Genomic DNA, 23,760 nt, shown 5'->3' with positions numbered 1-23,760 from the left:
TAGTGGAAGGAGCTACAAGTGTTGATCAGCGTCCAGGGCTAACCCGCATGCCTTGGGCACCAAGATAACATACATTTCAATCCAGCCATTTTACAGTTAGTATAACCTCAAACAGATTACACTTATTTCACTTGTGAAACCCTTCCCCAACCCCAGAGCTTTTAAGAAACAGGCACCTGCTCTGGCCATGAGAAAGGCATATAAGAAACCCATCTTAAGTAGATCACTTTGGGATCCAAAACTTGCTCCTCCTCAGTTTTTGCTTTCCCTGCAACTGTAATGTGTAGGTAATCTAGCACAAGAGAATGCCCATGTTTGCACCGGACCATAACTAAACTTAAAAAGCATTTCTACTTTAGTTGTAGCCACTGAGCTACAACGCATGCAACTATGAAAGCTGTGTCATGGTGGTTTTTGCCGACTTCCAAACATCATTTCCCTAGGCCTGCCTTGTTTCATGGTGGGGGCACATTCCTTCCTTACATTCAGTGCAGACTAGATTAATTACTGAAGATGCATGTTGGACTCTGTCCTTAAACTCGATATGCAGACCTCTAGTTCATGCTGAAGGAGCCAATTTACCTTTCAAGGGACAGGAAACATGGCAAAGGCCTACCCACTCGCCAAACATCAAAAGGATGAGGAGGGTCAGGAAGCATATTGGGTGCTAGCAGCTGGACCCCACCCAACACCCACTATGTGCTATTTATCTCTGTGGGTGTGATGAGCATTGTACACATGAGCATCCCCTCCTCTCCCACCACCATGAATGATCATCAGCTCTTACATATGAGCACCTGCTAATATCGACACAGTCCTCCCAGGGGCATAGGGACATACTCATTCTCGGGGCATGCGCCGAGTGCTTTTGCTTCAGCAGTAAGTCACTGCATTTCAAAGCATGTACATTAACTGCAATGAGTTAAGTACTCGCTGCACAGCCTCAAATTTAACAAATCCATTGCTCCTGCTAGTTGTAGACCTTTGTTGCACCTGGGCGGCAGGAGGAGGAGGAGGGAGGAGGTTCTGCACCTCTGTGCTGTGGGTAGCTCTTGTCAAAGCCAGAAAGGGAAACACCCTAAAGCAAATGTGGCTTGCCCCTTGTCAACAGGGACTTGGATTTATCTGTCAGGCAAATACTTATCTGGGGAGGAACTCGGCTAAGAAAGAAGCCTGCTCTGGTTTTAGCACATAGACCACATTTATATACATATTTTTACAGAATATACAAGCACAGATTCCATGCATTTCACAACAACAGAGCAGCCAGTGCAAGAAGACATGGAGTTTCTCCACTGCAAGCAAAGAGACAACAATTTCATCTGCGACGGCTGCTCCTTTCCAAAGGCAAACAGTAATTCTACAAAATGGCAGATGTAACTGAATGATTCTACTTCTCAAGTAATGTTTTTCCTAATTGCTCTATTAATTCCAAAAATAGCATGCAGTCTGCTACAACAGAAACCACACTTTTGAGAACAGAAAGCTTGATTTCTGGAAGCATTTGTATATGCCAATATTGTGACTTGCTTCATAGTTATAGATGCAGCATTTGTCTTCTTACAACCATTTTGATGGGTGATGGTAACCACCAATGTCATAAGGCAGAAAGGCAGCTGGGGCCCTGGTTGACAGTCTGGTTACTCTGAAAGTTGCCAAATTCTAACCTGCAGACCTATAGTGTACTGGCAACAACAGTCACTTAGTTGCTCCCTTAGTTGATGGGAATAATGCTTAGCGGCTACAACTTCACCACCATGTCATGCTGTTGTCATCTTCATAGCTAAATTGAGGAAAGAGCAGTTACTGCCTTTCATTGCCCCATGTATACAATGGTCACTGCTGCAGGGCGCAAATTCAGCTAAGACACAAATGAGAAGACAACTGGGGTGCATTTTAGCTACCAGTTTGAAAGGCAGTTGTGAGGTTACAATGCTACGACACCTATTACTGGCTACTAAAACGCTACTACGCATTAAAATCTGTGTTGCCTTTGCAGCAATGGCTATGATAGGAGTTGCTTGGGTTAACATATCAATCTGCGTATTGCAGTGGTTCTCAAACTTCTTAAAAAGGGACCCATCAGTAACTTTAATATGTGTGTGTAGGCTCACTTGCCTAATTCACCACTGATGTGGAAGTTCCTTATCCCAGAGAAGAGAACTTGGCAACTTTGTGACCCACCCATCAGACTCCCCTGACCCATTGGTGGGAATCATTGGGAAACTGGGCTTCTTTGCCTCCAAGAACACCAGCCAGATGTGGATGGAAATGGGAGGCACCTCCTCAGCAACCACTGTTTCTGCGCATGAAGGCATGGCCACGAACGGCATAGTCCATCTCGATGAAGGTCAGAGAGCCCACCGTGATCTCACAGGGGCCCAATGCCTTGAAGCCACACTTGGAGTAGAAGGGGACGAGAAAATCCTCACACATCAGTGTGGCTCGACGCACGTACGGCAGGCAGCACAGGTACTGCAGGTAGCGCCACATCAAGATGGAGCCCTTGCCTTGCTGGCGGAAGGTACGGTGGACTGCCAGAACATGGATATGGACTGTGGATCCATGAGGCTTGTGCAGGGTCAGAGCATCCTGCCGAGGGAGGAGAAAGAGAGAAGATGGTTGTTAAGAGATGTGGTCCACCCACTGTTAACACCCTAGCGCAGACTGTCTCTACTACTTATAGTAGACAAGGGACAACTTTCTTCTATAGGATGATGATGATGAAGAATCAAATAGTTTCTTGACTGGCATGCATTGGGAAAGCCACTGGTTCCAAATCACATTGTACTTGATTTAGGCTAATGTGATGAGATTCATGCGGCGGGAGAAAGAGCTGAAATGCTCTAATATTTAGAGCAGGAGTGAGGAACCTATGGCATTTTTGACTGCAAGCCTCATCATTTCTAACCCGTGGCCATGCTGGCTGGGGCTGCTGGGAGTTGGAGTCCAACAACTACAGGAGGGCCACAGGTTCACCCACTCCCAATTTAAAGAGAGCTGTGCAGCCTCTTCAGTATTCAGAATGTTAAAAAGTGAAATGCTCGTTTCACACTGAATCCAGCATCTGCCTTAGAGCTGCTCCAGGGCAAGACTCCTGATCAGTAGTCTTCTCAAGGAGAATAATGTGGTTTCTTATTAATGCATTTATGTGTTTGTACAGGTACCATACTGGCTCATGCCTGCAAAAATCCCAAATCCTCTAGAGTCCCATCAGGGAAAAAGCAGGGTATAAATATAACAACAACGTTGGCTTTTAAAGCAGATACTGCTGGGTAATGAAAAATTGTTTTGTTGGAGCGCCATTACACTTGTTCCACAGTGGGGCAGCATACTGGCTTGTGAAAACTGAATGAACTTCAGCAGCTGAGTGAAGGGATGTTAAAGTGTGGGGCAAGCATGATACTAGCCCATTCACCAAAGCATGTGAAAAGTAAGAGAAGAGTTCCCAAGCCATATGTACTACAGCAGGCTTCCTCAACCTAGGCCCTCCAGATGTTGTCGGCCTACAACTCCCATGATCCCTAGCTAGCAGGACCAGTGGTCAGGGATGATGGGAATTGTAGTCTCAAAACATCTGGAGGGCCGAGGTTGAGGAAGCCTGTACTACAGTGGTACCTCGGTTTTCAAACAGCTTAGTTCACAAACAACTTGGAATTCGAACGCCACAAACCCAGAAGTAGATGTTCCGGTTTACAAACTTTTTTCAGTGCCACACTTCCGTTCTGAGTGCCCCAGCTCCTGCTTGCATGGGATTAGGAGCTGGATGGGGCTGCTCACCTGGAGAGGTGTAGGCTCTGTCACACTTTTCCATTGAGGGGTGCGTGGCTGCATTCACCTCAATAAAGAAGTTTAAAGGAGCATCGGTGGCAATGCAGAGACAGCCGAACAGCTGCCTCAGCAGCGGTTTAGGGGTTCTCTGATGCAGCTGCCGGGCTGCCTCCACCTTCACCACCCCAGCAACTATTCTGTTTGGCTGCCTTCAGGTGGTACATGGGCTCCGATGCTGACGTGGGGGCTCCTTTAAACTTCTCCCTTGAGCGGAGAAGTTTAAAGGAGCCCACAGACGCAAACCCCTCAATGGAAAGTGTGACGGAGCCTGCACCTCCCCAGCTGAGCAGCCCCATCCAACTCCTACTTGCGTGCAAGCAAGAGCGGGGCTGGGGATCTCTCAGCTGGGAAGCAGAGGCTTCATGTTCCACAGCTGAGCATTTTAAATTAAAACTGAAACTATCCAGAAAACCACAAAGCCAACAAACTTGCAACTCATGAAAAAGCAGCAACACAACAAATTGAAAAAACAAACCAACCGCAAATGAATCAAAATCACAAAAAATAAAACAACAGTGACCCTAACCCTAATTCTAATCCTTCCCCTAACCCAATCCTAAAATTAACCCTAGCCCTAACCCAGAAATGGTATTGTTAGATAATAAAATTCATGTTAATTTGCTGTTTTAGGGGTTGTTTTTAAAAGTCTGGAACAGATTAATCCATTTTGCACTACTTTCTATGAGAAAGCATGCCATGGTTTTGGAACGCTTTGGTTTTAGAACGGACTTCCAGGATGGATTAAGTTTGAGAACCAAGGTACCATTGTACTCTCCATCAGTATAAGAAGGTGATGTGTCTTTACGCCAGAGTCTGTCTATGTTCTCTCTCTGTCAGTTACGTAATGGGAAAGTGATGCATTTAAAAGGATTTCCATTTCCTACCTGGCTGAGTCGTTCCTGATCCCAGAGAGAGCCAATAATGAAAGCAACAAGCCGGCCTTCTTCAAACCAGCCGAGCGACAGCTCCGGACACAAGTTCAGAAAGTGGCGAATCTCATCCAGGTGGAGGGGGCAGTCTCCCGACACCGAAATGAATGCTGTAGAGGACAACAGAGAGAGGAGTTGAAGGGTTAATGTCATGCTGCTGTCTAGATCCAGGCTGCAGTTTCCTGGTCGCTGGAGACATGTTAGACCTGACCTGAGAACAAAAGTTCAAAAATGGAACTAGGTGGAAGGTTGGAACTGAATTCCTGAATCTAGTGGGCTGCAGTTTTCAGGGTAATTTGATTCCTATTTGACTTTTGTTTGCTTCTGTTCAATAAGTGAAAGCTGAGGTTCCTGGGGGTGGGCAAGACAGAATAGTTAACCCTTCCCACTGGTGGTGAAATTTATTGGTGGCATCTTTTATTAGAATTCTTCATCAGGTAGAGGAGAAAGGTAAGCCCATTCTAAGCTAGGCCAGGCATATTTTATAAACTTCAGTAGCCTACCTTCAGCTTCCCATTGCAGGATGAGCTGAGTCATACCTCAGTGGGATAAATCTATTGTCTTATTAGGATACCTTTGATACTAACAAGTATTTCTCTCTCAGCAGCTGCCAGTCTGACCTAGCACTTAGTGCACCATCATATTCAAATACATTTATTTCCTTTGTCTTCCTTTGTTTTTTGTTTGTTTGTTTGTTTTTAAACTCAGTTCCAGAATATTCAAATTTGGCTGCAAAACTCAAAATGTCCATAACGGGATTTGTTTAGCCACCCAAGTACGAATAAAGACACCTGAATTTGACCACCAGTTTTCAGATCTTACCACTGAAATTCAGATGTGGAAAACATTAATTTCCATCTGTCAGGCTTTTGAGTAGGTGGCCTGTAAGGAGCACATTCACTCAGCCTCCACTTCCCTAATGCTTCTGACTGATCTTTAGTGTGCTACTGATGCTCCAGTTTATCAATGATCTCGATGCTTCCATTACTTTTTCACCTGAGAGGTTAGGAATGTGATTCTTCCCACACTGTACACGTCCATTTTTGACTTTCTTCCTGCATTCAATCTTACACTGAACACTCTAAACACTTGGGAGCTGTAAGCCATATCTGGGTGATTCCCATAATGCCGCATGCCTGATAGGCACAAGAAGGCCGACATTCCAGCCCCTCTCTTGCTGTGTCTTGGTGTTAAATTGCTCACGTTAAGCAAGCTGGCTGCCACTTGTGTAACCTATTTGCTTGGATGTTTTCCCTTCCACCTCCTGCCTTTTCTTTCCTCTCCTACTCTGCCCTCAATAAAGGACCCCAAGTAACTCAGTGCTTCTAAAGTACAGAAGTGCCTTTTATTTATTTGGGGGATGAGGTGGAGGGCGGTTCAGAAAACGTAGGAGACAAAGGAATTGGCGCCTTACCTTCTCTCTCTATTTCGAACACACTGATGGCATCCTCGGGGGTGAGGCACCGGAACTCGCTGGCGGGCAGAGTGTGCCTGCGTTGGCGCCCAGGGGAGCTCCGCGGAGGTTTGAGGTGGATGGGCTTGAGAAACGGCAGGGCGCTGATCACAGACATCTTCTCTAGTTTATTCCTGTGCCTTCTGTAAATGCTCTGCCCGCTTTTGGAGTAGCCGCGCTGCTATTTCAGTCCACCACCTCCAGAGCAGTCAGCCAGCAGCTGAAAATACCTGCAAAATGCATATCAAGTTAAGTCGCTTGCGTCTCTTTATATAGGCACACACATCCGCTGAGACTTCAGGCACCTTAGTCCTCATCATCACCACCAGTGCTGTGAAAACGGAAGGTCCGTCAGGTCGCAGAGGTGGGTCCTCGCTAATGTCCGACTCACAAAAGCAGAAATCCAGCAAATGCCCAGATGCTGTGCATTAGAGCAGTAATGACAGGGGGGCGGAATCAGAAGTGGCTTTTATAGCTTGGAGGCTTGCTGGCAAGGTTAAGTGGCAAGATAGTCAGGGTTAATACTGACGTGGGCTGTGAAGGAATAGTTATTCTGAGGTCACCAAGAAGCTGGATTGGATGACTCAAAAGCGCTCTTAGGACCTAATCCTGACAGATACAGATCGCTTCCTGCTAGATGCTGGGTGCCTCAGATTGCAGGGGCACAAGACAGAGCTCAGAGTCAGGAAGAGCATGCTGGGTCTCCGCACAGAATCAGACTCTTAATGCTGTCAAACCAATCTTCCGCCTTCTGGAAAGCTTTCCTGTGATTGTTAATTAACCAGCCAAATCAAAAGATGTGAGACCAGAGTTATTTTCCCTTTGAAAGAAGAAAGCAATTGTGGGAATGAGGGTTTCTTCTTTCAAAGGAAAATAAAGGTACAGCAGAGTGCTCTTAAGAGATAGCCAGGGTGGGAACCTTAATCTTTTGAAAGGGCAAGTTAATCAGGTGCTCTTGTGGAAAGGCTGCTGCAGACAATCCCTTTACCGAGAAATCAGCTTTCTTAAACCCACCAGCCAATGACAGAGAGCCAGCAAAACGTTCCAAATCGGTTTGGGAAATGATGCTCTCTGCCTGGTTGCCCTGTTCTGTTGTGAATGTCCTATGCTTCTATAAACACCAAGTATTGCCTTCATTTTGGGCTGGTGTCTTAAATGCCCCTTACAGAGGAATGGGGGAAGGGACATATTTTGGGCAATTCCTCCTCTCCCTTGCAGCCCTCAAGCCACTAAATCTGCTCCAGAGGTTTGGGGGAGTCTCCAGAGCAGATCTAGGAAGGAGGGGGGAATTTCTGACCAAAGCCTTACCATCAGCTGAGCACCACCATTGGATGCAACCCAATATCCTTGGAGAACAGAAGTCTTTTCCTTTTCCATTACTTTACAGCAGGGATGCAGAACCTGTGACCCTCCACCTGGTGTTGGTCTCCAGCTCCCATCATCCCTCACCGGCTTGATCAATGGTCAGGAATGATGGAAGTGGGGTCCCAGCTACATCCGAAGAGTCACAGGTTCCTCATCCCTGGTCAACTATGACAGCTCCAAAAGCTACATGGAGCACCCTTTTTTCCAGACACTGTAATTCAAGAGATTCACCCGTTTCTACCATTATTTTTTTTTCAATCTAGCAAGCCTGGCTCCTTCCTAAACTTTAACTTTTTATGTACAAGGATACCTCTTGTTTATTCTTTCAAGCTTTGAAATCAACAACTATATCCCCGAAGCATATTTCTCATACATTTTACACCAAATGGCCTGTGTGGGTTTGGGCAGATGTCTAATGAGCTATAATATCTACAGGAAAGCAGCAGCCAAACCATGCTGGTGCATCTTACGATTTATTCACATTGCCTATTTTGGGCAATCATTATAGACCTAGCGCTTGCCAAGCTCTGAACTGAGTTGGAGGCATCAAGGAGCATGCATGATTCATGATGTCTATTTTGGGCAAAATCTGCCAGGTTCAGGGCCTGTGGTCTGAAAGTGTTCACGATGTCAGACCAAACCTGGGCTCCAAATGTCATGTTAGGCTTTCTCCATGAAGTTTTGCTCAACTTGGGATATATGCCTAGCACAATTTGTTGCAGAGAAGGGCTACAGCTCAGTGGCAGGGCATCTGTTTTGCATGCCAAATGCCCCTGGCATCTTCAGGAAGAAGATATCTGAAACCCTGGGGAACTGCTGTCAGTCAGGGTAGAGAATACTGAGATAGATGGACCAAGGGTCTACATACATGGATATGTAGTTCCCAAGTTTCCATGCAAAGAGAAAAAGCATAGCTGCATCATTACTGATAATTAACGGGTGTTCACTTTCCTATCTAACTGCAGGCTAGCAATGTGGCTAATGGGATCTGAAGTAAAAGCCAAACAAAATAATTGCAGCACTAGCAGCTGTGGGTGAACTGAAAAGGGTGGGCAGGGCTGTTTGAGTGCTGCCATTTCCTGGGATTGTGTGGGTTCGTGCTCCTACGGCCCTGTGAGTGCCCATGCGGGAGCTTTTGACGCAGCTTCGTTGCAGAGGTGATGACCCCTAAACACCTAGGGAACAATGAGAATGCCATATACGTGCCTGTGCTCAATGTATGACATCTCAGTGTGCCGTTTCTCAATGTGCTTTGCAGAGTGAAAGGGAACCGAGGGACAGGTCAGGTGAAGGAGATTAGCCCATTCATTATGACAGGTCCTGGAGCTTAGTGCATAGTCGTGACAAGTGATCGGGACACAGATGTCTTATGCAACCCTCTCAACTATCTTTCTAGGGACAGAATGTATGTGGTTGTTGGCAAAATAAGAGCCAATAGGAAGTGACAGCAGTGATAAGGGTAACTCCAGATTTGGTCAAATCTGCCCAGTTTGGCTGGTTCAAGTCTTCCTTAATATACAGGCTTATTGCACACTCCATAACCTGTCCACCTTCTGAGCTGTGAACTCAGCTGAGGGTATCTGTTGATGGCAAAGGCTGCTAGGTTTGGGGTCTTCTGCATGAAACTGATTTCAGCAGCATACCATGGGTTGCATCCAATGAAATTGCCCCATTAACGTAAGCACTTCTGCCTGTGCAACAGGACTTTTTCTCCCTGCACACACCGCTGTGACCCCCCCAACCTTTTCTGGGTTCCCCCCAATCCTCCAGAGCAGATTTTGGGGAGTGGGTGGGAAATACACGGGGAAAGAAAGTCCTGATGCATAGGTGGAAGTCCTTGATACAGCCCCATATGCATGCAGCACAAGCTATAATAATAATTTATCCCACATGAACTTTTGCAAAAAAAAACTTAAAAAATGGATTAGGTGACAAAAATCTGGAGCCTTTCTGTCTAGCATCAGATGCCGAATCGTAATAGGGATTTTATTTTCACCAGCAAACTACAATATTTCTGAGGCTTTATGTTTTTTAAATGCAGAGTGACTGAATTTGAATTTAACTTTGGGAGTAACTTCCATGCAAGGCTTAGGATTTCTCCCCAGCTGTACTGAAAGACCCCATAGGACAAGATCTGGGAAATTCTTAGGCAACCTACAGGGCTAACTGGATGCTGCAATCTATAAAAGTGCAGAAAGTGCTACTGGATGCTGATCTTTTCATACAGCATTCATGGAGCACAAGAATATAATGATAGAAAAGGCAGGCTTCGTGAATCCAGAATAACATAGCCAATGGGCCTAAATGCTCTTTTCACACAAGGGGAGGTGATTCAAGCAGAAGCACGGACCTTTATCCAAGGCACAAACAGAAAGAACAGACTGTCCCTGACTTTAATTATAATGGTCTTTCAAGCCAACACCATATGTGGCACCATGGAGATTGACATCTCTCATTCATAATCATGCCCTAGAAGATTATATGTATCTCTAGATATAGAGATGTACAATCCATATTTATGTGCACAGAATAGGCTCTCATATGCACTCTCAGAATGGACATGCCTAGTAAATTTAACCACAAACTATCTGCATTGGAGTCACTAATTTACCGTAGTTCTACTGGGAAATGTGAGGATGCTTTCTGATTACAAGCCACAAGTTGAGATCTGGGAATTCCTTCATGTTTCCTTTTCCCCAGACTTGAAAGCATTAATAAATATGTAATAACAGATTAGCTGCTGATCCAAGAATACAGATTTCAATTAAAAGTGCCCCCTTGCAGAAGGTTTTCAGTGTTGGTAGCATTTTTGTTTGGGGGAAAAGGAATCAGAAAATGTGTTTCTCAATTATTATTAGGGCCACAAATCATTTGCCTAAACTGCAACCTTCATCAAATATCCCTGTCTATAATTTGCTTTGACATTATGTAATATTTATATTAGGTAACTGTTACTCCAACAATCAATCAGTTAAAAGCAAGATTAAAACCTCAATCCTACACCTACTGGGTGGAATTCACCTAACCCAGCCCCATCAGAGACACCCTGCACAAGGACTTCTGCTTGCGCAATGGGGTCCTCACTCTCCAACCTCCACCCCAGACTGGCTTGGGAGAACCCCAGAAACAGCACAGAAGGCGGAGGAAAGCGAGGTCATTCTAACTGGCAAGCTGAAATCCTTGTGCAGACAGGACGCTTGGAAGAGAGCAACTCTGAATTCCACCTGCAGTCTTTAGGATTACAAGCTGCGGCCTTGGACACTGCTAACTCAGCTTATGTTCCATACATAATGTGTGTCTATATTGTATATAAAATTTGCACGGAACCATGAACAAGACTGTGTCTAATAGTAACAAATAACAGTAAAAAGAAAATGGTTATGATTTAATGCAAAGCTGCATGCATGTAAGCCCTGTTTAACTAGTGCCTGTATTTAGTTACTACCTAGCTGAATATGATGATTTTGCTAAAACATACAAACCAAAATTGGGGTGGGGACACAGTTTCCAGATTAGCAATAAACGAAACACACAGAACTGTGGAGGGGCCTGTGCCCTCCAATTAGTCTGTGATATTTTTCCTCTTGTAATCATTTAAAGTAACAGCTATTCAAAAAAAACCCTCTGCTGCTATAGAAAATAAGTGCATTCCCTTTTTGAATCCTTGGCTGTATATAAATTTAATAAAGTAAGCAAATAAAAGCTTTGGCAGTCAGCATCGCAGATGTTAGAACCGAAATAACTGATCTTACCTATGCATTAAGTTTTCTTTCAGGATTCCAATGTGTGGCCCTCTCTGGAGACAAGACTGAGGTTCTTGCAGATTTGCTGCCAGAAAGAAGAGAGCAGATAGTGAGGGCTGTAGGGACTCCTGGTGCGCTTCCAGCTTTTATTCTGCAGAGACTTCGGGAACTGCAGCTTATATATTTGTTATTTCTAAAGCACGTGATGGTCCTCTTAAGACATTTCTAAACCCTCATGTGACAGACACTTGCAAAAGGGCTTGGAGGTGACATGGCAACAAAAGGATCCCCGCAGGCTTTATTTTCTTGGCATGGTTTTCTGCTGAGGGATAAAGTGTTTTAGCTGATTGCTAGATACAAAGGGCATTGTACAAGCCACAGGTGAATAGTCAGGCGATGGGTGCTGACAGAAAACAGGTGAAGCAGAAACACATTGCATGCTTTTACTGGATCAATAAACTCTACCGTGGCATCTTCCTTGAATGTGAATAAAGCTCTGCCAATATTACTGTAAACGCAATTGCCCTCCTGGATTTGCCCTTGAGCTGCAGCGTCCCATAGCTTAATTCTCCAGAGCTGCCACATCAGCAAATGGTTGTATTGTGGAGTTGCTTTTAAAAGGAGGGGAGAGTTCTTTTCCAAATGTAATGCCCAAATATTGGTATGATTAGGTTAACAAAGGACGTCATTCTACCTTTAATAATGCTTTCCACCGGCATTCCCAAGCTAGCCAGCAGCCAGCCTGTAACTTCCATGATCCCCTCTGGGGTACATTAACAAAATTCAAAAAGGGCATCTCCAGAAAATAAGAACCAGATAGGATAAAGTTTTTGCAGATACCAGAAAAGCTGCAGCTTCTGGAGTGTCAGCCACAATTGTGTGGATAATTTACTGTTTGCAGGAGTCCTAGGGAGCCAAGTGTCACACTGCTTTCCCAAATTCATGTTGTTGTGCATTTCTTCCTCTGCTATTAGGTGGCAAGAAGTGAAACACAGCCATCTGCAGAACATTTTAAAGAGGCTACTATTCAATAATAAATAAGAAAAGATAGAAAGGGAACTAAAAAAAAAAAAGGGAAACCAGGCTCCAGCGCTTGCTGATGGCATTGCGCTTTGTTGTAGTTCAATGTGTTTATTGTAAAACACTCATTTGGGTGCTATGGACAAAACCAGAGACAAGGGGTGGGGATTGTTCCATTTGGCAAGCAGAAATGCTTGCCATTACAAAACAATCGGAAAAAACGCAACACTTCCATTTCTGATTTTTTTGGCTTACAATAGAGCAGGCATCATCTAGGTCATTTCATGCCCGTGTGATAAACTCTGTATGCAAAGACATCTAGGCCTTTGAATGTACAAATCTGGAACAACCACAGTGCAGATGACCACAGTGCCTGGAGACAGACAGGCTGTGTATCTACAGCAGTGACCAGAGGATAAATGACTGCAGGGAGGAGCACAGAGAGAATAAATGCCATGGTGCATCAAAAACAGCAAAACCGGACACCTTCGTGTGCTCCAGCTGCAATAAAACATCTCTCTCCCATATTGAACTCTTCAGGCACAGCAAGTGCTGTAACGCTCTAATGGTTTGACTTTATCCCTGATGGTGCCCTCTTCCACTGTCTCTCAAGACAGAAAAATGCCAACAACATATTTCAAGAAACAGCAGGATGTTTTAAGCAGCTGTCTCTGTACTTCATGGATTGAGGCTCACTATATTTATTGCAACGTTAGTTTGGACATTATATCAGAAACGTGAAAATGCAATGTTAACATATCTGGGTTTAGCACAATTTACTGTGTACTTACGATCTACTCTAGTCAAAGCTATATTGTCAAAGAGCGCCATCTGTTGGGAAACATGAAATACACCAAACTGACAGTTTAAGAAACAGAAAGGAAATTAATCTTTTCAAAACACATCAAGGAGAAAAAACAGAGTGGCATGTGTTTACAGAACATTGGATTCATAGGCATATGGGTGGATCACACTGAGCTTCCCATTCTCTAGAATTCTTTAAAAGCTAGTGGGACTCAGGCGTCAAGAGTTTGTGCCTGGGATTGAAGAGCCTGCTGAGTCATCTTTTTCCACCTCCAGAGCTTTGCCCCACCTCTCCTGGAGCTTCACAAAGCATTCTGTCTAGAAGGCAATACAGAGAGAGAAAAGTATTTGAAAGAGGAGCAGAGGAAGCAATAACAAAACTGCAAGTGTATGTGGGGCTTGAAGGAGGAGCCATCTTGACCTCTCCAGTAAAGAACTGAGAGAAGATATGCTGGTGACAGCAGGGAGGAGGCTGCCACAAGTGAAGAGTGTGGCTGCCATCTAATAATGCAAGTAAATAGTGGAGAACCTTTGTGGAACGGAGATCATTGTGGCCTTATACTTTACTATTTTTATTTCTGCGTTAGGCTTCATTCTCACTCCAGCTTTGTTTTAAGCTGCTAAATTTGTTTTGCTTGTTGTGTTTATGATGGTACTGTTTTTTAATTATTATGTAGTTACTTACTCACATTATTTGTAAGTGTCCTTATTACGGGTTGCATTAATCTGCTCAAAACAGACCCACTCAAATTAATGATTTAAGATGACTCAAGCCCATTAATTCCAACTGGTCTGCCCTGAGTAGAACTTAATTGAATGCAACCCTATGTGTCTTTCTTTTTATTGTTATGACTGTTCATTTGAAATGCTGTAAGCCGCTATGGCTGTGATCTTGACGAGAGCCATGCAAATAAAAGGATGATGATAAGAGAAACCTGCTTCCTGATGTCAGCATCTCAAGTACCAGTCACCACAGCTGCCATAAAGTCATGTCCTGAGTATGTTTTCCTGTTTGCTAACTGGGCAGTCAACAGCACTACATTAAGCAAGGGGACTGTAGACACAACAACCAGAAAAATTCCAGTTAGGAGAGAATAGTGGGAATAGGATAAACTGATGCTGTCTAACCCTACTTCCTGTTGCCTGGCCTGTCAGCTTCTTGCTACTGCAACAGCCCTGCTCCTGTGTACACTACTGATCATGGCAACAACATACCCGACTCCCAAACTATACACTTGGCTGCTCACCTAGCACAGGAATAACTACAAAATGTCTTAATGCAGTCTGACCACCCTCATCCCCACACCCCAGACAAGAACAACATCAACCTGCAAACATGCTAAGGCATAGAATCATAGAATTGTAGAGCTAGAAGGGACTACAAGGGTCATATAATCCAAACTCCTGCAATGCAGGAATAGTTTGCCCCAAGTGGGGCTTGAACCCATGACCCTGATATTAAGAGTCTCATGCTCTACCGACTGAGCTATCCTGAGTTTCCCTGGGTCAGATTCCATCTTCACATAGTGGGTCTAATCCCCCCACTCAAAGCCTGAGTTTGTTCCCTCACCACAAAACCTCAGAAACCTATGAGTGCCACACAAGTGTCCATCTGGAAGAGAGAAGCAGGCTGCATTCACATCGCAGTTTATTCCATTCTCGAGACTTCCCTAATGGTTACATTCTGCATTATATTTGAACTTTCACACTACATTAAAGCTGCTTCTGGAACTGCAGCGGAATATAGTGCAAGTTTAGTGCTCATTTCTTTGTCACTTGCTTCCAGAAAAAAACCTGTTTCCAAGCATTTGAAGGGCATTTTAAAAGAGAGTAACTCCAGGATCATAGGCCTGAGGACACCTCTAGAGATTGAACAGCACAGAGGAATGCAACATGGGAACATGAGGCAGCAGCTTTGTCCAGGAGAGTGCTATTCCTCGGATGCCACCAAAAATGTAAGTGACTGAGCATTTCCCAGGTTTACTCCAAGGGAATATAGATAAGTATCCTGGTCACTTTTTCCCTTCTGTAAACATCATGAATCATTTCCCCTCACTAACTGGTGTGGAAGTCCTTATAAAGTGCTTCCAGTTGGATAACAAAATGTCCACAAGATGGAGCAAGAGTCATTCATAAGATAAGCAGAAATGTAGGCAGGCAGGTCAAGTTTGATGCACCTGAGGTTCAGGAACTCCAAATCTGCTTTGGCTAGTAACATATTTGCTTAACGTTTTAGAGTAAGTTTATCCAGCCTCTTCTTTCGCCTCCTGATTGTTTGGCTGAAGTGTCTCAAAGGAGGAAAAAATGCTCATAAAACTGTACAATCATGATTCAAACGTTTTGAGAGTTATTTATCAGTTTGAACTTGATTTACAGTAATTCTCTCCTAGGCACCATGAGGTTGCAGGATCTGGGTGCAATGAAAATGTGAGACTGATCTTGCCCAGGAAAACTTCATATGGGTAACAAATAAGGGATAAATAAGGAACTGTCTTATGCTGAGTCACACCAATGATAGGACATTGTTCTTCTATGTATCCCCAGGTGTTGAACCACAATGCCCATTATTCCTGGCAACTGGCTAAGCTGGGGATGATGGAAGTTGTAGTCCAACAACATCTGGTGACCAAAGGTTGAAGAACAGTGATCTAGACCAATCTTCCAAATTATCACAGGTAACACAACTAAGCCTCAATATTATCCTGATGTTTGTACTCTTTAAAAAGAAAAGCCCAGTAACGTGGACAATGGTGGCCTCTCCCTCATTGTGGCTGTTATCCAAGCAGTGGGGAAATTGAAATCAAGTACTTGGCAGGTTAATTGAGTAAGAAGAGTATGCAGGAGATTTCAGGAGGAAGAAACAGGAATGAGAAATCTCATGTGAGTCTGCATGCCCCCACCCCGTTTAGTAAGTGTTGGCAAAAGGAGAACCTATACATTATGATTAAAGATGGAGAGGTAAAGTATTCTTCTGTATAAGGAACTCAAGTCCCTTCATCCAGCCTAGGGTAATTACATTCCACACAGGTACATCAAAATTCCATCAACATAAGATTTTCAACATGAATACAATCTTATGAGAGTATGGGACATGACATTGTAGAATGCTGCTATAAACATAGAATGTACACCACGAAGCTGAGAGCCTAGGAATTTCCTGAGCTGTGTGTATCCTAGCAACAAAAAACTCCTATCTTCTCTAGAGACCGCCTGTGTACCATACTGTAGGAAACATGGCTTGTCTTCCTAACTTCAGAAGTGGATTGCCAAGAGTCTTAAAAATTGTTTTGTACCCCCTCCCCCCATCTATACTGCAATCTTGCTGCTGGGCTCAAAGTTTACTAATTTTAAGCATGGCTGTTACTGCCATTCATATACTAAGTGGACTTTGCTTTTTAAAAGGAAGACATAAATGATAAAACACTCAAACGACTGCAGTACACCCATTTATTAGTGTGAGTAATCCCCATTAGCTGTTTCTGCAAACAACAGAGTTGCACTGGCCAGATTTGCCACTATGCTCCAACCAGTTCAATTATCTGGCTTTTATCCTCAACCTCCCTCATGAGGACTAGCGCTAGTTTCCTGCTGGTGAGAGGTGTTAACTCCAGCAACTCCCTTGTTGACATCCCTACCTCTAAGCTTCCATGCCATCAATGGACTCCCTTGACTTGTTTTCATCTAAACTGGCAGCGATCTGTGGCCGGAAAGGTTATGTGGGTACAAGATGTTCCCATGCTCAGGTTGTTGCTAGGATCTTTAAGACCTTCCCTGGTGCAGAAACAACACTGTCATTAGGAGTTCACTAGATGGTACCTATTAAGTAAGGAAACAAGTTCCTCTCTTCTTTACCTCCACGTCTCTAACTCCTGCTACGTCTGATCCACTTCAACCATTTTTCTCCCCATCTTCTTCAATTCCCCCTACCTTTGTGGACTACAATCTCTCATCCTGTCTCTTTTTGGCCGTCTCTCTCTTTTCACCAGCCTCTTTTTCTTCCCCATCATCTTCTCCTGGTCTCCCTTCCCACCGCCCTTTGTTCCCGCTGGCCCTCCTGCCTCCTCACTTTTGCCATCCTGAGTCTACCCGACGATGACAGGAGGCGCAAAAGAGCAGAGTGCACAGAAAAACCAAAAGGTGGCAAGTCGGATCATCCCTAAATCTGAGCAGCTCAGTCCGGCTGGGCTTCCCTCCCCACCTTGGTGTCTTCTTCACTCTCCCAGGGGTGCCAACGTGAATAAAATATTTGGGGGGGGGGGAGCCCCGCCGCGCATAATCAATCACATGACGTGGCACACGCATCCTATTTGAATGGCAATGTCCATTAACTGGGGGTGGGGGAGGCTGGCCCTCTCAAATATTTTATAACGGGGGGGGGCAAAGGGACCTCGGCCCCTAGGAGTTGGTTCCTATGCTCTCCCCCAACCCCCCCGCTATTTCCGTTTTATCTGTTTACCCTCCCTCCATCTTCAACTCAGGCCCCTTTCTTTGTGGAGAGGTAGACAGTGTCCTGGTCCCCCCCCCCCATTTCCTCCCCACCTACCTCACCTTTCACCCCAGCTTTCCTCCTTATGTCCCTATACCCCACCGGCCTTGCCCTCCTCCAAGCCCTTCCCACCCCCCTGCCCTGATTATTCCCCTCACTCTCCCTCTCCTCTCCCCTCCCCCACCGTTTTTCTCCTCCTCGCTCCCTCACGCACGTGCCCCTCCCACCGGCGCACTCCGCGCTCTGCCTCGGCCCCGCCCCTCTCCGGCCTCTATTTGGCGGACGGGGCGGGGCCTGTCGTTGTAGCCCCGCCCCCGCCGAACGGTGACTGCGCTGTGTGGGCCAAGCGGCCGCCGTTGCTGCTGCTGCTGCCGCCGCCATCCCTTCCTCTTCCTCCTCCTCCTCCTCTTCCCTCCTCCTCCTCGTTTCTTCTTCTCCTTCTCCTCCTCCTCCTTCCCTCCTTCTCCCCCTCCCTTCCTTCTCCCCGCCTCAGCCGGCCAAGCCACCACCATGGCGGAGCCGCCTGCTCCCGCTGCCCCGCCGGCAGCCCCGGCCACGGCCGCCCTCCCCGCCGCCGGCTCCCAGAGGCTGCTCTTCACCCACGACCTGGTGTCCGGCCGCTACCGGGGTTCGGTGCGCTTCGGCCTCATCCGCGTCATGCACGGCGAGGACTCCGACTCCGAGGACGACGACGGGGGGCGAGGCCCCGGAGCAGGAGGAGGCGGCGGAGGGAGCAGTGGCGGCGGCGGCCCCGGGGGAGGCGGAGCGGGCAGCTCGGGGGGCTCCGAGTCCGGGGGCCCCTGCGGCGGGGAGGAGAGCCGAGGAAGCCCCCTCCGCCGCGGCTACGTGCGCGTCCAGTGGTACCCGGAGGGCATTAAGCAGCACGTCAAGGAGACCAAGGTAACCGAGGAGGAGAAGCAGCAGCCGCCGCCCTGGGCCTCGTTTGCATCTCATCTGCATCTCATCTGCATACATGGCGGCGAGGGAGGGGGATAGTAGCTGGGGAGGGGGACTCCTTAGGCTGGACTCCTTAGGAGGAATGGCAGGGCCTCCGTGGGGTGTGAGGCTCCAGGCCATGTGGGTGGGTGGGTGTAGTATCTGGGGTGCCCCCACCCCCGAAAGTTGGGCATGGCCTCTGACTCTGGGGTTGCGGAAAGGCAGCTCCTGGCCTCGTGTCTCAATCACGCCTTGCAGGGGCCCACCTTGCACCAGTTAAGGATGCGCAGCAGCTTCTGGACCAAACGGGTTTTCTATTCGTTAGGCCTCCTCTCTCCCACCCATTATGCTCTCTGCACCACAAAGGAATGAGAGAACCACATTCTTCTCTCTTTGCTTATAGCTCCTGAAAATACTATATTCCGCAATAGTGAATATATTCCCCAAGAGATACAATCTCAGTTCTGCATGCTCCTGATCAGGGCAGCTACCTGCAATTCTGTATTGGGCGGGAATTCAGGTGATCTGTTGGAAATCTTCCTTCTTGAGCTTAATTGTGGCCTCTCTGACTTCTTGCAGTGATATCTGCTGATGGTTTCTTGTTCTGGGGAACTGCATAAAATTCAGTTTGGGTTTTTTAAGCAGATGATACAGTAAAGCTGTAGGATTTCAAATATATGTGGGGATGGATATTGTTTAGGGTGTACAGAAAGCTTCCGGGAACAATTATGACTTAATGTGCATTTCATTAGCAATCATTTAGATTAATTTAGGTTTCTGTAATGCTGCTTGCTAAAACATGATGAGGGTATTAATATTGTTCTCCACAATCTGTTGTTAAACCCCAAACAAATATTTTATACTAATATGGTTGTTTTCAGTTTTTTGCTACACTGTACTAGACATTGCTTTGTGGCATAAGCAGAGGGAATGTTGCAAGTGTGAGATGTTGAAGGCTAGGAATTCATTGGGGCAAAAACCCCTGCAACCTCCCCAACCCCCTGTTTACATAGGAAATGGGTAAGTGTTTGTGCTGTGTAACTTACATAATGAGCGCAAAGTTGAGGCCTAAATAAAAAGGCTCCTGTGTATGCCCATGGGGTGCAGACCTGAGTGAGTTCATGACTCTACATTTTCCCTCACAAGTGCATCTGTAGGCTAGTAACTACAGTGGTACCTCGCAAGACGAATGCCTCGCAAGACGGAAAACTCGCAAGAAGAAAGAGTTTTCTGTTTTTCGAGGTGCTTCGCCAGATGAATTTCCCTATGGGCTTGCTTCGCAAGAAGAAAGCCCATAGGGAAATCTCCGGGGACCTCTTTTAAAATGCTGGCTGTCGGGAGCAAAGACTTTCGCCCACCGCCCGCCTTCAGAAGAGGTCCTGGACCTCTTTTTAAAATCGCCCCGGGACAGCGGAGGCTTCGCTGCCGCCCGCCAGCATTTTAAAATCGCCCCGGGACAGCGGAGAAGTCTCCGCTGTCCCGGGGGCTTTTAAAATGCTGGCGGTCGGCAGCAAAGCCCTCCTGTCCCCGGAGCTTGCGGGGTGGGAGGTGGGGAGAAGGGCTTTGCTTCCCACCGCCAGCCTTCAGAACAGCCTTCTGAAGGCTGGCGGTGGGAAGAAAAGCCCTTGTCCCGCCCCCCCCCCAGCCTTCAGAAGAGGTCGGGGGACAGACTGTCCCCGGACCTGGTCTGAAGGCGGTTTCCATAGGAACGCATTGATTGATTTTCAATGCATTCCTATGGGAAACCGTGCTTCGCGAGACAAAAAACTCGCAAGAAGAAAAAACTCGCGGAACGAATTAATTTCGTCTTGCGAGGTACCACTGTACATGTTATTTGGAATGTTGACAAGGGCCTTATGTCTAGTGAACTCTAACTACTTCTCAAATTTCATTGAGTGGTGATACATATGAGGCACGAGATTAGCGGGAAGGGGTGGACACTAAAGTAATACCAAGAGGACTTATAAATGAATGTTGCATGGATCGAAAAGCTTGTGATATAGTAACAGAACTGCATGCTATGATGGGTGGAAGTACTATAAGCAATTCTGAGTAGCAGTGTCTTTGATATGGAAATTGTGTGCGCCTCTCAAAGGAAGTGGTGCATTAATTTTAAAATCGGCATGTTTTAAGTCACTTTTAGTCTCCCCACCCCCAACCCTGCAACACAGTCCATTAAGTTCATACAGAGCAGATATCAACGTCACTTGGGGGCGGGGGAGACCTTCAAAGCTACAACCTAAAAGTGAAAGGCTTCTGTTGCTACATAAATGGACACATTTCTCAAAAAAGTATGAGCTTTCTCCTTTGCAAGAATAAGCTTGGAAGCTTTTTCTGTGTGATTTCTAGGTTCTGCATCAGAATTTTGCATTTTATCTAGTTTTCCTTATTTCCACAGTAAGACAGAACTTGGAAATCATGGAATTTGCAAAATAGTAGGTGTAGACTTCATTGCAGAGCCTTTCTAAATTTATATATAGCTCCCATATATTCAGACCCACCCACCCAACACGATACAGTACTAGAAATTCAACTTTACATGGAATTCCAGCAGCTTTGGCAGCCTGTAAAGCCCATAAGTATGGTGTGGTGATAGGCAAATTGTTAAATGTTAAATGTTTTGTTTTTATATATGTTGGAAGCCGCCCGGAGTGGCTGGGGAAACTCAGTCAGATGGGTGGGGTATAAATAATAAAATGATCGAGATGCTGATGCTGATCTTCACTGAGTGTTCCTGGCCTGAGCTAAGTTATGGTGACTGTCCTGTTTCAATAGATTAGAACAAAATAGGGGAGGATGAGAACCATAAATTTCACCTTGAGTTTTTTAGAGGATGGGCGGGATATAATGTAATAAATAAATAAGCACTGTCATCCACTACTCAGTATTTATGCCAAAATGTATATTCTTTGAGTGTCAAACGAGTGAATTTAATTTACATTTTATTTTAGGTTTCAGCTATCTTAAAATCCATAGGATTACAATTGCATGAGTGAACATCCTGTTTTTTCCATAGATAAGAGGCTTAAAAACTTCGACCAATCCCTTTCTCAGATTCAGACCCGCCATGAATTTTTTACTTCTCTCTAAGTAGGTGGAGTGGATCAAAACTCACCAGCATATCTCACGATGTATACCAACTAGCCAGTAATTTTTGGAGTTTCCTGCCTTTGTCACAATAAATAGGTGTCACAGGAAATGTTTCCAGATCTGTGTGTATACTTTCAACCAGGTTTGTACTGCCTCATGCAAGCCAGGTAACTATATAAACAATCATTTCCCATTACACCTTTTTCTCCTCTTCCTCCCCCTCTGGGAATTAGGTGGCGCAGTTTAGGAAGCCATGTCTGAAATAATGGACATAATACATAGGTTGTGGTTCATTGCTTTGTTGTGAAGTGCTACTGAGCAATTTTGTAAAATTATCTCTCATTAATCCAATCGTAACACTTACAATAATGCAAAGAGCCCAACCCAGTTCTTTTCATTTGTCTCAAGTCTGTTAGGGTGAGAAATACAGATATTGTAAAATAGCAGCTGCATTAGTAGAAACAGAAAAGGGGTGGTGCTGTATTGGTCCAAATGTAAGCCGTACCCGCAAATAAGCCACACCTTTAAAATTGGGGGGGGGAGACAATACCCGAATATGTCGTTCCCTTTAAATTCCACAGGCAACTGTAGAAGAAAATCCTACGGCTACTGTTCCCCCGTGCTCCCGGGCTGCTTCCTGGGGTGGGGGGAGCTGTGCCGCTTTGCTGGCAGCCTCCCCACCTTCCCCCTTCTTTCCGGTGGTTTGGGGGAGGCTTGGGAGCCGTGGTCGGGAGAGACGCTGTTGTCCCACATCCCCAACGGCCCTCATGATGGTATCCTGGATGGGAGCGCACTTTTCATTCCGGCCTTGAAAGGCAAGGCAAGGTGGCGGACCTAGGGCTGCTGTTTTAGCAGTGATATCATAAGGTCGCAAATATAAGCCGCATTTTAACTTTTTGCGGTCAGAATTGGTGGGGAGTGTGGCTTATATTTGGGCTAATAACGGTACTTGTTTCTGCATATTAACTGTTAGGTATTTTGGCAAAATAAAGATACTTTCTAGGCTATTAGTGGTGGCTTTGTGTAAAACTTGCAAATCCTCAGCATTTTGGAGAACTAGACACAATTACTGCAGCAAGTTGGAATTAATGATTTATCTTTAGCCATTTCTTTTTTCAAATTTTCTTAAAATGAAAACTTTATTGATTTCATGTCAGTTTGTAGGACTTACTGGGTTATTGGTATTAATTTCTATCTGCCACCAGAAGTTGCATGCACATTCCTTCTCCCCCTATGTTTTGCTCCATTGATTTCTTAGCCTTGCCTGCTGACTCATAAATGAGATTACTGAAAAATCTGTTCTGAGTTCTTTTTCTTTGGTTTGCTTCGCATAGTGTAGGCTTATTTTAAGCTATAGTTGTGTAAGTGCAGGGGTCAGCAAACTTTTTCAGTAGGGGGCCGGTCCACTGTCCCTCAGACCTTGTGGGGGGCCGGACTGTATTTTGGAGAAGAAGAAAAAATGAACAAATTCCTATGGCCCACAAATAACCCAGAGATGCATTTTAAATAAAAGGACACATACTACTCATGTAAAAACACGATGATTCCCGGACTGTCCACGGGCTGGATTGAGAAGGCGACTGGGCCGGATCCAGCCCCCGGGCCTTAGTTTGCCTACCCATGTGTAAGTGCATGTAAGAATAGGTCATAAATTGGTTACTTGCTATTTAACTTGCCTTGTAGGTTGGTTTCTCCGTTATACTAGAGTTGCAACATGTGTTCAGTTGACGAGTATGATAAATAAAAACAGTGTTCCTGTTTAATTTGGAAATATTTTGGGCCCCTTTTATTTATTTTGCAAGTAAATCCTGCTCATGGTAATGTACAAATGCCAATTGTCCAGAATTTGCTTTGCAGATGTATCCTCCTCTTGACATGGTATTTACCTAGTGGTAGATGTACTGTTGCTTAAAGAATGATACTGTAAAACAGAAGTGGCTAACTCCCAACCTGGGGGCCTGATCTGGCACTCAAGGCCCAACTGATTTTGGTGCTGGAGGAAGCAAAAAGAAAACAATAAACAAAGGAGATGCAGTATTCTCTTCCCAGCTCAGCATCCTGATGGTAATGGAAATTGCCCCCTCCAGATATCAGGTTCAACAT

General features: G+C 45.5%; 2 protein-coding genes across 8 annotated transcripts in view; one reads left to right on the top strand and one right to left on the bottom strand.

Moving 5' to 3' along the window:
* Positions 1 to 1,182: 1,182 nt before the first annotated feature.
* AANAT (aralkylamine N-acetyltransferase) lies at positions 1,183 to 17,657 on the bottom strand. Of its 2 annotated transcripts, XM_053376017.1 has the most exons (5): positions 17,073 to 17,657; positions 11,331 to 11,406; positions 6,175 to 6,443; positions 4,716 to 4,870; positions 1,183 to 2,592 (listed from the first exon to the last, which is right to left on the bottom strand). In XM_053376017.1, exons 3-5 carry the CDS (start codon positions 6,329 to 6,331, stop codon positions 2,287 to 2,289), a joined length of 618 nt encoding a protein of 205 aa, XP_053231992.1. In that variant the 5' UTR covers positions 6,332 to 6,443; positions 11,331 to 11,406; positions 17,073 to 17,657; the 3' UTR covers positions 1,183 to 2,286. The 2 variants fall into 2 exon arrangements, with proteins under 2 accessions (XP_053231992.1, XP_053231991.1); XM_053376016.1 differs by lacking the exon at positions 17,073 to 17,657 and having other exon boundaries at positions 11,331 to 12,365.
* A 290-nt stretch (positions 17,658 to 17,947) lies between these two features.
* The window catches only part of UBE2O (ubiquitin conjugating enzyme E2 O), an 85,631-nt gene continuing 79,818 nt past the window's right edge, over positions 17,948 to 23,760 (top strand). For all 6 annotated transcript variants that reach the window (XM_053376009.1, XM_053376011.1, XM_053376010.1 and 3 more), the window contains exon 1: positions 17,948 to 18,531. In XM_053376009.1, coding sequence (XP_053231984.1) covers positions 18,142 to 18,531 — 390 coding nt within the window. In that variant the 5' untranslated portion in view covers positions 17,948 to 18,141. The remainder of the gene's footprint in view (positions 18,532 to 23,760) is intronic.

This window comes from Podarcis raffonei, chromosome 2 (genome assembly GCF_027172205.1).
Source record: "Podarcis raffonei isolate rPodRaf1 chromosome 2, rPodRaf1.pri, whole genome shotgun sequence".
NCBI classification, from domain to species: Eukaryota; Metazoa; Chordata; class Lepidosauria; order Squamata; family Lacertidae; genus Podarcis; species Podarcis raffonei.
This window is presented reverse-complemented; position numbering and strand designations above follow the sequence as displayed.

Coding starts and splice junctions, on each gene's coding strand:
- AANAT (XM_053376017.1), bottom strand. CDS start 6,331: ATGTCTGTGATCAGCGCCCTGCCGTTTCTCAAGCCCATCCACCTCAAA. Junction 4,871..6,174: donor GTTCGAAATAGAGAGAGAAG/GTAAGGCGCCAA, acceptor TGTCCTCTACAG/CATTCATTTCGGTGTCGGGA. Junction 2,593..4,715: donor ATCAGGAACGACTCAGCCAG/GTAGGAAATGGA, acceptor CTCCCTCGGCAG/GATGCTCTGACCCTGCACAA.